This window comes from Lodderomyces elongisporus, chromosome 6 (genome assembly GCF_030384665.1).
Source record: "Lodderomyces elongisporus chromosome 6, complete sequence".
NCBI classification, from domain to species: domain Eukaryota; kingdom Fungi; phylum Ascomycota; class Pichiomycetes; order Serinales; family Debaryomycetaceae; genus Lodderomyces; species Lodderomyces elongisporus.
In genome coordinates, this window is record NC_083678.1 from 441,495 (window position 1) to 455,696 (window position 14,202).

General features: G+C 37.0%; 5 protein-coding genes across 5 annotated transcripts; 1 reads left to right on the forward strand and 4 right to left on the reverse strand. All coding sequences in view use genetic code 12, as the record gives it.

The window, feature by feature from the left end:
• Window positions 1-353: 353 nt before the first annotated feature.
• Window positions 354-1,832, reverse strand: GLR1 (Glutathione reductase; the record flags this gene model as incomplete). The annotated part of the gene is made up of 1 exon (XM_001524738.2): window positions 354-1,832. One exon carries the CDS (start codon window positions 1,830-1,832, stop codon window positions 354-356), a length of 1,479 nt encoding a protein of 492 aa, XP_001524788.2.
• Window positions 1,833-2,859: 1,027 nt separating this feature from the next.
• On the reverse strand, window positions 2,860-4,509 carry PVL30_004643 (uncharacterized protein; the record flags this gene model as incomplete). Its single annotated transcript, XM_001524739.2, has 1 exon — window positions 2,860-4,509. The coding sequence occupies one exon, from the start codon at window positions 4,507-4,509 to the stop codon at window positions 2,860-2,862; it is 1,650 nt and encodes a 549-aa protein (XP_001524789.2).
• A 1,883-nt stretch (window positions 4,510-6,392) lies between these two features.
• RPS11A (ribosomal 40S subunit protein S11A) lies at window positions 6,393-7,425 on the forward strand (the record flags this gene model as incomplete). Its single annotated transcript, XM_061119593.1, has 2 exons — window positions 6,393-6,437; window positions 7,003-7,425. The coding sequence occupies 2 exons, from the start codon at window positions 6,393-6,395 to the stop codon at window positions 7,423-7,425; spliced, it is 468 nt and encodes a 155-aa protein (XP_060975576.1).
• A 519-nt stretch (window positions 7,426-7,944) lies between these two features.
• Window positions 7,945-8,784, reverse strand: PVL30_004645 (uncharacterized protein; the record flags this gene model as incomplete). Its single annotated transcript, XM_001524740.2, has 1 exon — window positions 7,945-8,784. One exon carries the CDS (start codon window positions 8,782-8,784, stop codon window positions 7,945-7,947), a length of 840 nt encoding a protein of 279 aa, XP_001524790.2.
• Window positions 8,785-10,523: 1,739 nt separating this feature from the next.
• On the reverse strand, window positions 10,524-13,676 carry CEF3 (translation elongation factor EF-3; the record flags this gene model as incomplete). The annotated part of the gene is made up of 1 exon (XM_001524741.2): window positions 10,524-13,676. One exon carries the CDS (start codon window positions 13,674-13,676, stop codon window positions 10,524-10,526), a length of 3,153 nt encoding a protein of 1,050 aa, XP_001524791.2.
• Between the last annotated feature and the right edge of the window lie 526 nt (window positions 13,677-14,202).

The following is a 14,202-nucleotide window of genomic DNA, read 5'->3' on the forward strand; positions in this document are numbered from 1 at the left end:
GCTATGAGTCAGATCAAAATTATAAAAAACGGACGATAATAGGAGAAAAGAAAATACAGAATGTTCAACAAAATAACAAGAAAAAGAACAGAAAAGAAAATGAAAAGGATAAACCATAGGTCAAATCGCGTCTACTAGTTTATTCATCGACTTAGAGAAATGTGTTTATACATCTATAAAGCAACAAAATAACACACACATACACACACATACACATACACATACACACACACACATAAACAAACATACCCACTTTTGTTTATATTACAAAAGAAATGTCTGCGCCGTTTCCTCTTTTTCCTTTACTCCATTGCCTCTCCCTCTATTATTATCTTTTAAACTTCCAACATAGATTAGGTCATGGTAACCAACTCCTCGGCTGAGGTTGGATGGATAGCAACACAGCTATCGAAATCTTTCTTTGTAGCACCCATCTTAATGGCAACACCAAAGCCTTGCAAAATCTCAGAACTATTGTCTCCAACCAAATGCAAACCAACAATCTTCTCTTCTGGACCATGAGTCACAATTCTATAAACTGTAGGGCTCTTATCCTTTTGGTCTTCCATCATGGCATAGTACATCGCCGTGAACTTGGAGTTGTACACCTTGATGTTATCCTTACCGTATTTCTCAATTGCTTGTGCGGTAGACAATCCAATCGATCCACACTCTGGGTGTGAAAACACAGCAGATGGGATATTGTTATAGTCCAAATGGTCATCTTTGAATTGCTCACCACCAAACAACCTATTGGATAATTTACGACCGGCTGCAATAGCGACGGGCGTCAATTCAACTTTACCAACAACGTCACCAAGAGAAAAGATCTTGGGGTTGGCAGTGACTTGATACTCATCTGCCTCAATTTGTTGGTGACCGTTAACCTTAACGCCAACCAAGTCCAATCCAATGTCAACCAATGATTTTCTACCAACGGTCCAGATCAATTCATCAGCTTCAATAGTGTCGTCATTGACCAATGTTATCTTCTTCTTTCCGTTGCTAGCTTGCTCTACTTTCTTCACACCCGAGTTTTTAATAATGTTAATGCCCAAATTGTCCAGGTAATAATCGGTGATGGTGTCTTGAATGATTTCGTCAAATGCACGCAAGACTTTGTCTCTTCTTATAATAAAATCAACTTCAGATCCTAAGCCATTAAACACACCAGAAAATTCAACACCAATATACCCAGCACCAACAATAGCCACCTTCTTTGGCTGTTGTTTCAATTCAAAAAATCCGTCTGAAGTTATACCCAATTCTGCACCTTCGATATTAGGTGGAATGATGGCAGTACCTCCGGTGGCGATCAATACCTTGTCACTGCTGAAAACCAATTTCTCATCCTTCTTGTAATCTTTGTTGGCATCCAAAAAGGGCAATTGTTGATCTCCACTCAATGTAACTTCAACGTCGGCATTGGAATTGATGAATTTTGCAAAACCAAATGCAAAATCAACACCCTCTTTTTTCAAGTTATTGGCATAAATGCCATTTAATCTTGTGACGTATGCATCTCTCTTGGTCTTGAATTCACCCCAGTTGAAATCTCCATATTTAACGTGTTCTTCTTGTTTATCCAATTTGTATGGGAATAAATCAGCCTTTTTGTGTGCAAGATCGGAGGCATACCACATGACTTTTTTGGGGACACATCCAACATTGACACAAGTACCACCAAGCTTGTTAAAGTTTGATTCAATAAGTAACACCTTGGCTCCGTACTTGGCTGCACGACGTGCACTAGCAACACCTCCGGATCCTCCTCCAATGACCAAGTAGTCGAAATTCTTTAATGGTTTAGCGTTTGATGTGATAGGGGCCATTGTTAAAGATGAAGATGATAATTGTCTGCTTAACTGAAATAGTCTATTTGTCGTTTGATGAAACAAAGGTTTACTTGTCATAATCCAAGAAGGAAAAGTAAACAAAAAAAAGGGGGGGAAAGTAAAAGATGAAAGGAAGGGAAAGAGATGGAAGGAGAAAGAGATGGAAGGAGAAAGTGTAGGAACACAATGCAATTTGCTTAGAATCAATCAGAAAAGCAATCACGAAAGCAATAGAATTTACTTTTAACCGGGGGAGAGAGAGAATAGAGAGAGAGAGAGAGAGAAAATAGAGAGAGAGCGAGAAAAAAAATATATATGTATGTAGAAATAATAATCTATGAGAGCGTGTCTATACTCTAGATTTTTTTATGACCCACATGACTTGCTTACTAACCATTCTGCGCGCAATTACACGTTGTCATAGTAGAAGCAGAATAAAGTCTATCCATCACACTAAACTACGGCGAGGCTAGATTCTAATCTTGCTTTGAAATCGACAACAGAAGGTGGTTGAGATTAACCACAATAATCAGTGCAATGGCGTGATACGAAATAAGAAGAAAGATAAAAAATTAAAAAGCAAGAACCAAGAAACAAGAAACAAGAATTAACTATAACTACAAATATACTGATAGTGCTTGACAAAATGTGTATTTTTTTTCTGCTTAAAGTAAATGAAAAAAAAAGAAAGCCTGAAAGAATCGAAAAGAAATAAGTTAGAAGTTCGCCGAACTTGAAAATCCCGAGAACCGCATTTCCTATTCTAGAACGCCACATTTTCATAGTTGAAAAAACAAAAAACTAAAAACAGAGAAAGAAAAGAGGCAAAAGAGGCAAAAAAAAGAGAGAAGTCTTGTACAACGTCCACATACAAAGCAGATATAGGAAACTAGAACTACGACCCAAATTGTAGAGCTTTCAATCTATAATGTATTCAGCACGTAAAACTTCAAATATATATGTATATATATATATCGATTTCATTTTTTTTTTCTGCAACCTTTACCCTCGTTATTCCCCGCACTTATATCCACTCATTTCTCTCCCTGTCGTCGTTATCTCCATTAATGTCACCATAAATGGCATCTTTATCGAGCTTTATACAATTCCTCAAATTTTGAAGTCCCAATTGAACTAGCTCATTCTTGTCTTCTTCTGTCAAGAATCTGTAGCTTGTGCCGGCCAAGCCTTGTTTAAATTCTCCAAATTTGGCAATCCTTTCATTCATCTCCTCATCTAGAGTAGAGTTAGCGTTAACTTCTTGAAACATACTTAATCCACCATCAAAGTCCCGTTTGTTTAATAATGGCGGTGATGCTAATGACGACGACAATGATGTTGAAGACGGTAATGAAGTAGGTTGTGTTAATGACGGTGGATCTGATTGCATTTGTCCACGAACATTTTGAAGTGACATTGTGAATAAGGACTCTTCTTCATCGAGATGTCCAACATGATCAAGGTGGTCTTCGTTGTGATGCAGGTGCTCAATTTTCACTTTACTTTTGTCACTATTTGTCGCAGTTGGTGCCATATACTCCACATTAATCTTGTTACTATATCCAAACAATTTATGCAAAACATCACGCTTTTGGTCATCAGCTTGTAGCCTTCTTTGGACGTGCACATTAGAGCCATATTTGTAATTATAGCTGACTCTTTCAAGTTTCAATTGATGTCTCTTGTATTCATTCAAAACTCTTTTTTGTTCATCATCGTTAAGGAAGAACGAATTTTGAGTAGATACATGTTTCAACACTGCATTCAACTCGCCTTTTGTATAGCCTGGTATCGACTTGATTATAGACAGTAATGATGCGCCAACATCTCCTAAAGCTCCTTTGTTGTAAACTATATTCTTTTGTGAAATATACTTCCTTTGGTCTTCATAATGATGGTCATCATTGTCTTTTTCTTTTTCTTCTTTTTCTTCTTCTTCTTCTTCGTCATCACTTGACAGATTATCGCCAAATATAAGTGTTTGACAATAGTATGCTGCATCCGGCTTCACGGGCTTGCTACTGTGTTGCAATTTCAGTTTGTGCTTTTGATTCTGTTGCAGTTGCGGCTGCGACAGTAGTAGCACTGCAGCATCACTGTCATTGTCTGGAGGAAGGCTTGGTATAGGGTCAGGTTTTAATTGCTGTCTAGTTGTTTGATGGATATTAAGAAGCTTATTTCTAATCAATTGACCACTCCGCAGCTTACAGTCATTGGGGTCGAGACTAGAATTTTTACTTTCACCATGTTTGTGAGGTTGCGCATGTGTTTGTGTATGTTTCTGCTCACTGGTGTATGTCTGTTGCTGTTGTTGTTGTTGTTGCTGTTGCTGTTGCTGTTGCTCCTGGCGCCGTCTATACGTTCGTATGTTATTACTTGGTGTGCTTAATATTGACGACGACGAACTCACTGTTCGATTGTAGGGTAAAGTGTTTGCAAGCGAGTCGATAATTTCACTAGAAGCGTGTCTTGATAGACTTGGCTGGTGTTGTTGTGGTTGTGGTTGTGATTGAGCATTTGATGGCACGGCGTTTGCACCATTGGAAACATTCGATCGAGCACTCAGATGTCGCAGGCTTCTATGCGGATGCTGGTGATTGAATTTAGGAAGAAAGTTGTATTTGGCTGTAGTTGTAGAAGTTGTCGAGGCAATATTGTTGCTAGAAGTATTCATGTTCTTTACGCCCGCTGGAAATAATAACTGGTGGTTATTGTTGTGCCTGTTTGTATGTATGTATGTTTGTTTGTTAATTTGTTTATTTGTTTATTACTATTATTATTATTGTTGTTGTTGTTGTTTTTCCTTCGCGGCAACTGTATTTACTGCGTTCTAATTATATGAGGCTTGAAGGTGAGGCTTGAATAAAGAATCCGCTTCGGACAATTTATATACATATATATCTTTTTATATCTGCCCTTTATCTTTATTGTTTATAATGATGGCAATATTTAACTAGCAAAAATAACAACACTCGATGTAAGTACTATAAGATTGTGGAGCTGGCTGTTGAATTGTGAAATTGCGGAATTGATAAATTAATAAAGCGATTTATAATATAGAACGATTATACACTGTTTGCCCTTAATTCTTTATTCCCTTATTTATTTTTCGAGACTCGATTTGGAAGTTGCGGCTATCAATTGCTATCTACAAGGAAACAAGATTCTATCAAAACTAACCTTTCTTCTACTCGATATAGTGATTACATAGTAAGCTATATTTGCAATAAAGTATATATAAATAATATATGTATGGTTGTTATTGTAGGTAGTTTGCCTCTTAGTTAAGACTGGTACATATTGTAAGCATAGAAGAACAAAATTAAAATAAATAAATTAATAAATGAATAAAATAAATGAAATAAAATAGAGGAAGAGAAATTAAAAATAACCAGCATTTATCTTGTTATAAAGGAAGTCGTGATGTAAACTTTACACTAGTTTAATCAAAAATCAAGCTTGCCATTGCTCGATCATCAATTGCATTTTTTTTTCCTTTGCTGCTTCTGCTTCTTCTGGGTATATATCAACAAGCACACTAAGCTGTTTAGATGTAAATTTGTTATTTTTTTTTTGCCCGCTCTTTGTTTGCGTTAAATTTGAAAAATGCGCTTTGATAACTGAAACCACCAAATAACAAAAGCTATTTAGCTACTCTTTTAATATGAGTGTGTTTCTTTTCTTACGATCAATGGTTATAAAGATATTCTTTCAGTCTACTGTTATATTCTCTTTTTCTTTTCTTTTTTTAACCCCCTATTCACAATACACATTCCAACTGCTCGAATTATAAGTAACCAAACAAGTAATGGTTCTTTTTGCAATAACCAACCATAAACTTTACTTGGTGAGGTTTATTGCAATTTTGTCTAACAGAAAAAAATGTGCGTAATATGATTACTTCTTATTAGCTTTATATATATATATATAAAAAGAAAAGAAAGAAACCGAAAATCAGCTTAATACTTTTAGTATGTAAAGTTATAGCCAAATATACTTTTCACCCTGGCTGGAGTATAGCTACTGTTCAAGCAATGAGCAGACCTGTTTTATTCGACCAAAAGTCTATACAAATAATGTTCGTAAAGCAATTGCACCCCCCCCCCCCCCCCACAATCTATTCTATATATCACGCCTAAACGTAAATTGAATAGCATATTAATGCCAGCCGTTTTGTACATGCTCAATTAAGATATTGCGGCTTACAACATTAATCCTGTAATCCATCTTAGGTCTAAGACCTTATTATCACGTGGACGCTGTTTTTAACGCTACCGAACACCATTTAATAATATTTCTGCGCTAATAATTTCACATGGTAGCTTAGAGGTACACAGTCCATAATTTTTTATAATTTTCTTTTATCCGCAACCAAAGAGTGTCTCGTTTATTTACCTTGGTTATCTTTCGCGACAATTCTTTCAGACACACACGGTCACTTTGCATACTGTCGCACCAACACTCACGCACTATCAAAAAAATTTTATAGTGAAATTTTTCAAAGCATTCAGAACAGAAGAGATACTACGAAGAACAACATAATCAACAACATCAACAATGGCAACTGAGTTAACTGTTCAATCCGAAAGAGCTTTCCAAAAGGTTTGTACTTGATCAACTGCAGAGGAGTTTTTTTTTTTTATTTTTTGAGAAGAAAGGGAAACAATAGGAAGGATTTGAGTCAGCATAAAGTGATTTGAGATTTTCATCAAAAAGGAAAAGTGGTTATTTCTTACTTTCAATCCTTTACAGCACCAACCAGAGTTTGAAATACATGTTCAATACTGCCACATGCGAGATTAAAGACTATTTGGGGTGTGGATGATTTCTACTTTATTGAGTTTCAATATAGACTATTATTTTATTTAGTTTATCTAAAAATAAAAGTCTTTTATAGTACTCAACAAGGAGATGTCACTCGATCAATTACTGTGTCGATCTGAAAGTTGAACGAAAATTTATCATGAATACGAGTCATTATATCTAGCATGTTCAATATAGTTTTTCGATATTTGTCATCACCAAACACTTGCCAGACTCAAATCCAACTGACAATCCTATTTTTTTTTGCTTTCTTTTAAAAAAAAAGAATCAATGTTGACAACTCCTCCGTATATGTAATCCAATTGTTTGAACTCATTACTAACTTATTTCCCTTTTCTTTTAGCAACCACACATTTTCACCAACCCAAAGGCCAAAGCCAACAGAAAGACCAAGAGATGGTATAAAGACGTTGGTTTGGGTTTCAAGACTCCAAAGGCTGCCATTGAAGGTTCATACATTGACAAGAAATGTCCATTCGTTGGTACCGTTTCCATTAGAGGTAAGATTCTTACTGGTGTTGTTGTCTCAACAAAGATGCACAGAACCATCATCATCAGAAGAGACTACTTGCACTATGTTCCAAAATACAACAGATACGAAAAGAGACACAAGAATGTTGCTGCTCACATCTCACCAGCTTTCAGAGTTTCAGAAGGTGATGTTGTCACTGTTGGTCAATGTAGACCAATCTCAAAGACCGTCAGATTCAACGTCTTGAAGGTTGCTGCTTCTGGTTCTAAATCAAAGGCTTTTGCCAAATTCTAAGGTTTGGGGTAGCTTGATGGTTTATTTTATTTTATTTTGTTTTTTGGAAAATAAGGAGGAAGTGTTACTATTAGCATATAGAGGACAAGATAGGAGAGCGAATGACAATGGCATTTGCAAATACAAATATTAATAAAAAAATTTGTTAATGTCTGAGTAGAACCAAGAGAAGGAAAAGAGATAAAAATATGATGGTTGTGTTTAAGGTAATAACAGTATAGCAGCGGTTATAGCTTTGTAATTACTATTTAATGTTACATTAGTTTCAAGTCACAAAAAATAGTGTAAAGAATAGAAGGAGGGTAGATAAGAAAAGTGGGATTCAGACCATGTTATACTCCCATATGAATACTCTGATTTACTTGTTTTTCATTTTTCATTATTAATATATAAAAGAAGCATGGTATCTATATAATTAACTCTTTAAGAAGGTCAAGACTATTTGTCGAATCTAATTTAAATATCTTTGTTTTCCTCTTCTCTTTTATCTTTAATCTTTAATCTTTTATCTTTTTGCTTTTATGCGTTGGAAGGAGCGTCCTTTTTCACAGCTTGTAGTCTTCCCTGTCCCCACTCTGTCAATATCGAGATAATCTCATTCTTTTGGTGAAATTCTTCAAAGTCGTCTGAACCCCCTCTGCTTTCAAATGATGATCCAACCAAAACGTTGGGTACAGTTCTTCTTCCGCTTTTCTCGGCCAAATAATTTTGCAATTCTGCGCCATGTTCATGTATATCCAATTCGACGACATTGGGTGCTGGGATGATCTCGTACTTTTCCAATAACAATTTCTTCAATTTCTTTGAATAGGGACAATAACTTTTGGAGAAAATAGTCATTGGAGATAAAGAGCGGATCTTGATCAACTCAGCGTGTGGGTCATATTCGCCTTTTTCATTTGTTGTTTCTTGGTTGTTGCTTGTTTCGCCCAATGCTTTACCGCCAGTACCGACATCAGCACCAGAACCTGAACCTGAACCTGAACCTGAACCTGAACCAGAATCGACACTAGAGCCACGGTTCTTGCCACTATCCTTGTCTACTTTTTTTACACCTTCCTCGCTTTTATCCTTGTAAATCTCGTCGTTTATAGCCTGATCTGTTTTTTCATCATTTTGCGAATCAACTAATTTGTTGGAAACGACAACGGGATTCAGCTTCCCTGTTGCCGGTACCCCAAGTTGATCAGCCATCACGGGTCCACTATTGGATTTCGTTCTGTGAATGTTGCCTATTTGATCCGAAGCTTGGGCGTGCACCAAGGATGCGGCATTTTGGCCAACCCTATGTAGAACAAAAATCAATACAATTACCAAGGCTGTTAAACCCACAATTCGCAACTGTCTTATTCCTGCCATCTGTTTTTATTTTATTATTTCGATGTCTATTACACTTGTTGTTGCTGTTGTTGTTTATTATCTTGTTTGGTTACTGCCAAATTCTAGTGTGCAAATATATGTCTAGTTCTTTAGTAATTTGCTTTACCACAAGAAAAGTAGTTTAAGTGAATAAAATAAGGGGAGGGTAGGAAAATTAAATTGAAAGGAGAATGGTAGTTGAAGAATCAAATTAACTACAGAGCAGTAAGGGTAGCTTAGTTAGTTAAATGATACGAGCAATATATTGATGGTGATTGGTAATGGTTGATAGTATATAGATAAAGAGAAGGAATATATTGTTGTTTGGGATCTTGAATATGTTTTTATGATATTTTGTTAGATCTCGTTTGTGAATTTGTATTTTCCCGTTGTCTATTGTTGTTGGAAAAATATAAATTTATTTATTTTAATATTAATTTTTTTTTTTTTGTTTTTTTTGTTTCTTTTGTTTTTCTGCTTTGTCCTTCATTCGGGCAAGAAACACTGTTGTTTGGAGCAAGGCGTACCTCCGCTATACTGAGTCTAACCCCACCACCACAACCACCACCAACACTGCTAACAAAATAATTGCAGAGCCAGTATAACTTAAAGATAAAATCATGATCATTACAGAGATTAGTGTATACAGAGGTGAAGTTTAAAGTTTAAAACTCAGATTGTGACCTAGGCTGTTTATCGCCAGAGATAAAGTCTCGTAACCATAGCTTATCCCAGTACAGTGAATACAACAACCTTTCAAGTATACATCTTGTTCTAAATGTTTTCCAAATCAATCTTTTTGTCCTCCTGAGTCACTCATTATATCCTATGGAAAGAACATCTTTGCTCTTTCCTCTTCTCTCCCGATCTCCTCATCTCCCTATTTTTCCTTTCTTTCCACCCCCCCCCCCCCCCTCTCTCTCTCTCTCCCCCTATTTCTCTATTTCACGCGTCTCAAGTCACCAAAAAGATAAGTTGAATAAGAAAAAAAAAAACATGAAAAATAAAATAATAAAGAGAAAAGAAAGCTTTTCCCGCGTTTTTCATTTTTTTTTCATCAATCAAATATCATCTATTTGTATTGGCTCTTTGTCTTGTTTCTATGGTAATGAAATGAAACGTTGTAGAACAAGACTACCAATACCAACAAAATTGTTTTTCTTTTTTTTTAAATTGACAATGATTAAAGTTTACTAGAATTGGTTTGAGCATATTTTCACTTCTCACCCTATCCAACAATTGCTCCTACAGCAATCTTGTTGCGTCTCTAGAATTTGAAACTCGGTGTACCCATCAACTCTATTTCCAAATGAATGGTAAAGGTTTTATTATGCATTTGTGGGTGTGTGTGTGTGTTTCTGTATTACTTCCTTTCCTCCTATTCTTGTTCTCATCTATAACATATCGGGATTTGTCATCTTTTCTTTTTTGAAGAAGAAGAAGAAGAAGAAATAGAAAATTATTTATATATATGTTTGTATATTTCTTAAAGCTAATCAATTATATAATGACTCTATAATCCGTGTTCATACTATAAAAGACCTGGAGTGCTTACAATAACAGAAACAAAAAGTTAGAAAATATGCGTTGATTAAAAGTAACAACAAGAAAGAAGATCGATAAATGTGATGATGTTCTATTATATTGATATCAAATCAAAATAATTCCAGAAAAACGCAAATTAAAAAAAAAAAACAAAATTTTCAATTATTGTTCTCTTTTTAAGGAATTAACTTAGTTTAGAAATCTTCATCATCATCAGAAACGTAGGCGTCACCTAATTCCTTCTTCTTCTTCATTCTTTCCTTCTTCTTCTTTCTCAATTCGGCTGAGGACAACTTAGTCTTCTTCTTAGTAGCAGCAATCTTGTTACCCATAGCATCAAACTTGTCTTCCTCATCCTCCTTCTTCTCAATTCTAGGACCAGCACCTTGACCTTGGACCCAGTTGTGACCAGATGGAGTCATTCTACCGTCCAAGACAGCCCAGACTTCTTCAGTCAAGTCTTTGGTGAATTCAGCAGAGTGGGTAATGATAACAATACCACCCTCGAAAGCCTTCAAAGCCTTGGACAAAGCTCCCAAAGAGTCACGGTCCAAATAGTTAGTTGGCTCATCCAAGACAATCAAATGAGGTCTTTGCCATGTACAAGCAGCCAAGACCAACTTAACCTTTTGACCACCAGACAAACCTCTGATTCTAGAGTGTGTAACTAATTCAGCATCCAATCCCAACATAGCACAGTGCTCTTCGATTTCCTTTCTGGTCAATGGTCTGAATTGACCTGAAGCCAAAGCTTCCTTCATATCAACTTCAGCAACCATCTTGGCGTGAGTCTCCATCAATTCACCTCTTGGCAACCAAGTGTTGTCAACGGACATCATTGGAACCCATCTCTCATTCTTCATACCAACGTTTTCACCCAAAGTCCATGAAATCTCATACTCATAAGAGTTCTTAAACTTTCTTCTTGCGTGAATACCAGCAATTCTTCTTGGGGTACCTTCAACCTTGAAGATCTTGTTCATGTTTTGCTCATCAGCCTCGTTGATTTGTCTTGAAGCTCTGTCCATGGTTTCTCTATCTTCACCAGTTTGGAATCTCCATTGGATATATTCAGATGGAGTCTTGTCCAAGTGGTTATCAATGTGTGCAAAAGCGTGTTGTTTAATGTAAGCGATACGACAGTTCTCGTGCACGTAAACTTCACCCTCGGTTGGCAACAATTCACCAGTCAAGACATTGATCAAAGTAGATTTACCAGCACCATTTGGACCAATGACTGCAATTCTAGAAGACAAAGAACATTGGAAGTTAATGTCTCTGATTTGTGGCTTAGAGGTACCTGGGTATTGGAATGTCATGTTGGAGACCTTGACGATAGCCTTTTGCTTAGTCTTGACACCCTCCAAGAAACCTGGTTCTGGGAATCTGAATTCCAAGTCAGAGGCTCCCAACTCGTAGTATGATTGAGCTGATGGACACTTCTTGACGAATTCTGACAAGTTACCCTTGTACTTTCTCAATTTGAAACCTTCGTAGTGGATAATGTATTGACAGACCTTGTCCAAGAAACCAGAGTCGTGGGAAACAATGATGGAGGTAATACCACATGTTTGCAAGTAGTTGACCAACCAAGCAACGTTAACGGTATCCAAGTGGTTAGTTGGCTCATCCAACAACAAGATATCAGCATTCTTCAACACAGCTCTTGCCAAAGCCAACTTCATCTTCCAACCACCAGACAATGATTGGATTGGCATAGCAATCATCTCATCAGAGAAACCAAACTCGGTCAATTTAGCTTCAACAACTTCCTTGGTCAAACCAACTTCACCATCTTCAATGACGAATTCGACAACAGTAGTTTCAGCGTGGGTACCATCGATATCGTGCTCAACGTAAACAGTCTTACACTCTTCTTGACTTGGGAAACCTTCAACTTGACCGTTAGCAATAGCTCTCATCAAGGTAGATTTACCAGCACCATTTGGACCACACAAACCATATCTTCTGTTTCTCTTCAATCTGAATTGGGTCTTGTTCAACAAGATCTTAGCACCATAAGCCAAAGAGAACTCACAGTTACACAAGTCTTCACCTTCATCTTCTTCATCTTCGAATGATGGTGGTTGTGGGATATTGTCAATAGCTCTCTTTCTGTACTCTTCAATGATTTCCTTACCTTCTTTTTCGTGGAGGAAGATAGTGGCAAATGGCAAAACGTTTTGCAACCAAGCTTCTGGTTGAATTTCTCTTTCGTCAACCAAGTCACCGGCAATAGCAGCAATATAGTTCTTGGCAACGTTGAATCTGTCAGCAATCTTCTTGTCAGCCAACAATTTGTCCAATTCACCCAAAGTGACAGAAACGTCACCGGCAGTAGAGATTTCTGGAATCTTGTCACCTTCGCCAATAGCACCAACTCTTCTCAAGGTGTTCAAGGCTCTGTTGGTAACATCTCTAGCTTCTGGGTCAGCCATGTTGGCAAAGTTAGCCTTCAAAGCTGGCAACAATTTGTCCAAGAATGGAGCAACAACTTGTGGGTCGTCAACCAACTTACACATGTTGTCAACAATGACAGCAGCCTTACGCTTAATAGCAGTGTCTCTCTCAGCCAAACCTCTGGACAACAATGGAGCCATAATGGACAAAGTAGCCATGGTAACTTCGGAAACAAAGGTGGTAGCACCCAACAAGTGAACAGTCTCTGGAACCTCAGTTGGCTTAGCGATACATTCAATCAATTTAGGAATAAACTTTTCGATATCCTTGTTGTCAATGGTTTCAGTAGACTTGGTCATGGTCTTGGTGGCAGCTTCCTTGACTTCCTTCTTGGTGTCCCACATAGTTTCAGACAAGACTGGGATCAACTCAGGCATTCTCAAAGCGATTTGAGCCTTAGCGGTGTCAACCAATTGTGAGAGAGCAGCCAAGATAGCAACTTTTTCAGTCCACTTGTTGGTGGATTGCAAATTGTTGATCAATTTTGGCAAGATGGCCTTGACAGCGGTTGGGGTGATGGCAGCTGCAATGGCCAACAAAGCGCTTGAAGCAGCAGTTTGAACATCCTTGTTCTTGTCACCGGCCTTGGAAGCAACTTCGTCAACCAAGTCAACAACATATGGTTCAACTGATGGGTTCAAGTCGTTGGATGATGAAATGTGTTTGTAAGCATCCAAAGCAGCAACAACGGTTGCTGCATCCTTTGACTTCAATTGTTTCTTCAAGTCAGTAAAGAATTCGAGAGGAACATCGTGTTCAACAATCGATGAGTTTAAGAAAGTTGCAATGTTTGTAGCAGCTTCTTCCTTGTTGTCAGCAACTTGCAATTTGCTTAACAACTCGGAGAGGACTTCCTCAGAGTACTTGGATTCGCTAGCAGCAGACATCGTTAGCTCTGAATTGGTGATACTAGATGAAGAAAAAGAGGGAAAGGAAGGGAAGAAGAAAAAAAAAAAGAAAAAGAAGAAGAGGAAAAAGAAAGAAGGAAAAAAGAGGGAATAAATAAAAGGAGAGGGCGATGGTCAGTGAAAAACTTTTGAAGACAAAATTTTTTTCTTTTTTTTCTTTTTTTCTTTTTCTTTTTTTTTTCCAGTAAGCAGAGCAAATGCCAGCAGAGGCAATACTAAAGAAAATGTCTGAAAAAGCGAAAGCGATAGAGAGAGCGTACAGATAGTGAGGCAGACAGACAGACAGACAGAAAAAAAAATTTTTGACTCCATCTCTTTTCTTCTTATCAATCATTTGGGATTAAAGTATTGGTGTATGGATTCGGTGCACGTGAGTGCCATTTGTCTTCCTTTTTACACGACTTTTGTCTTTTTTATTTTAAAAAAAAAATAAAAATAAAAAAAATTAAAAAATTAAAAAAATAAAAGAATGCGCTGCAATGAATGAGAACATCTGGAACACTTG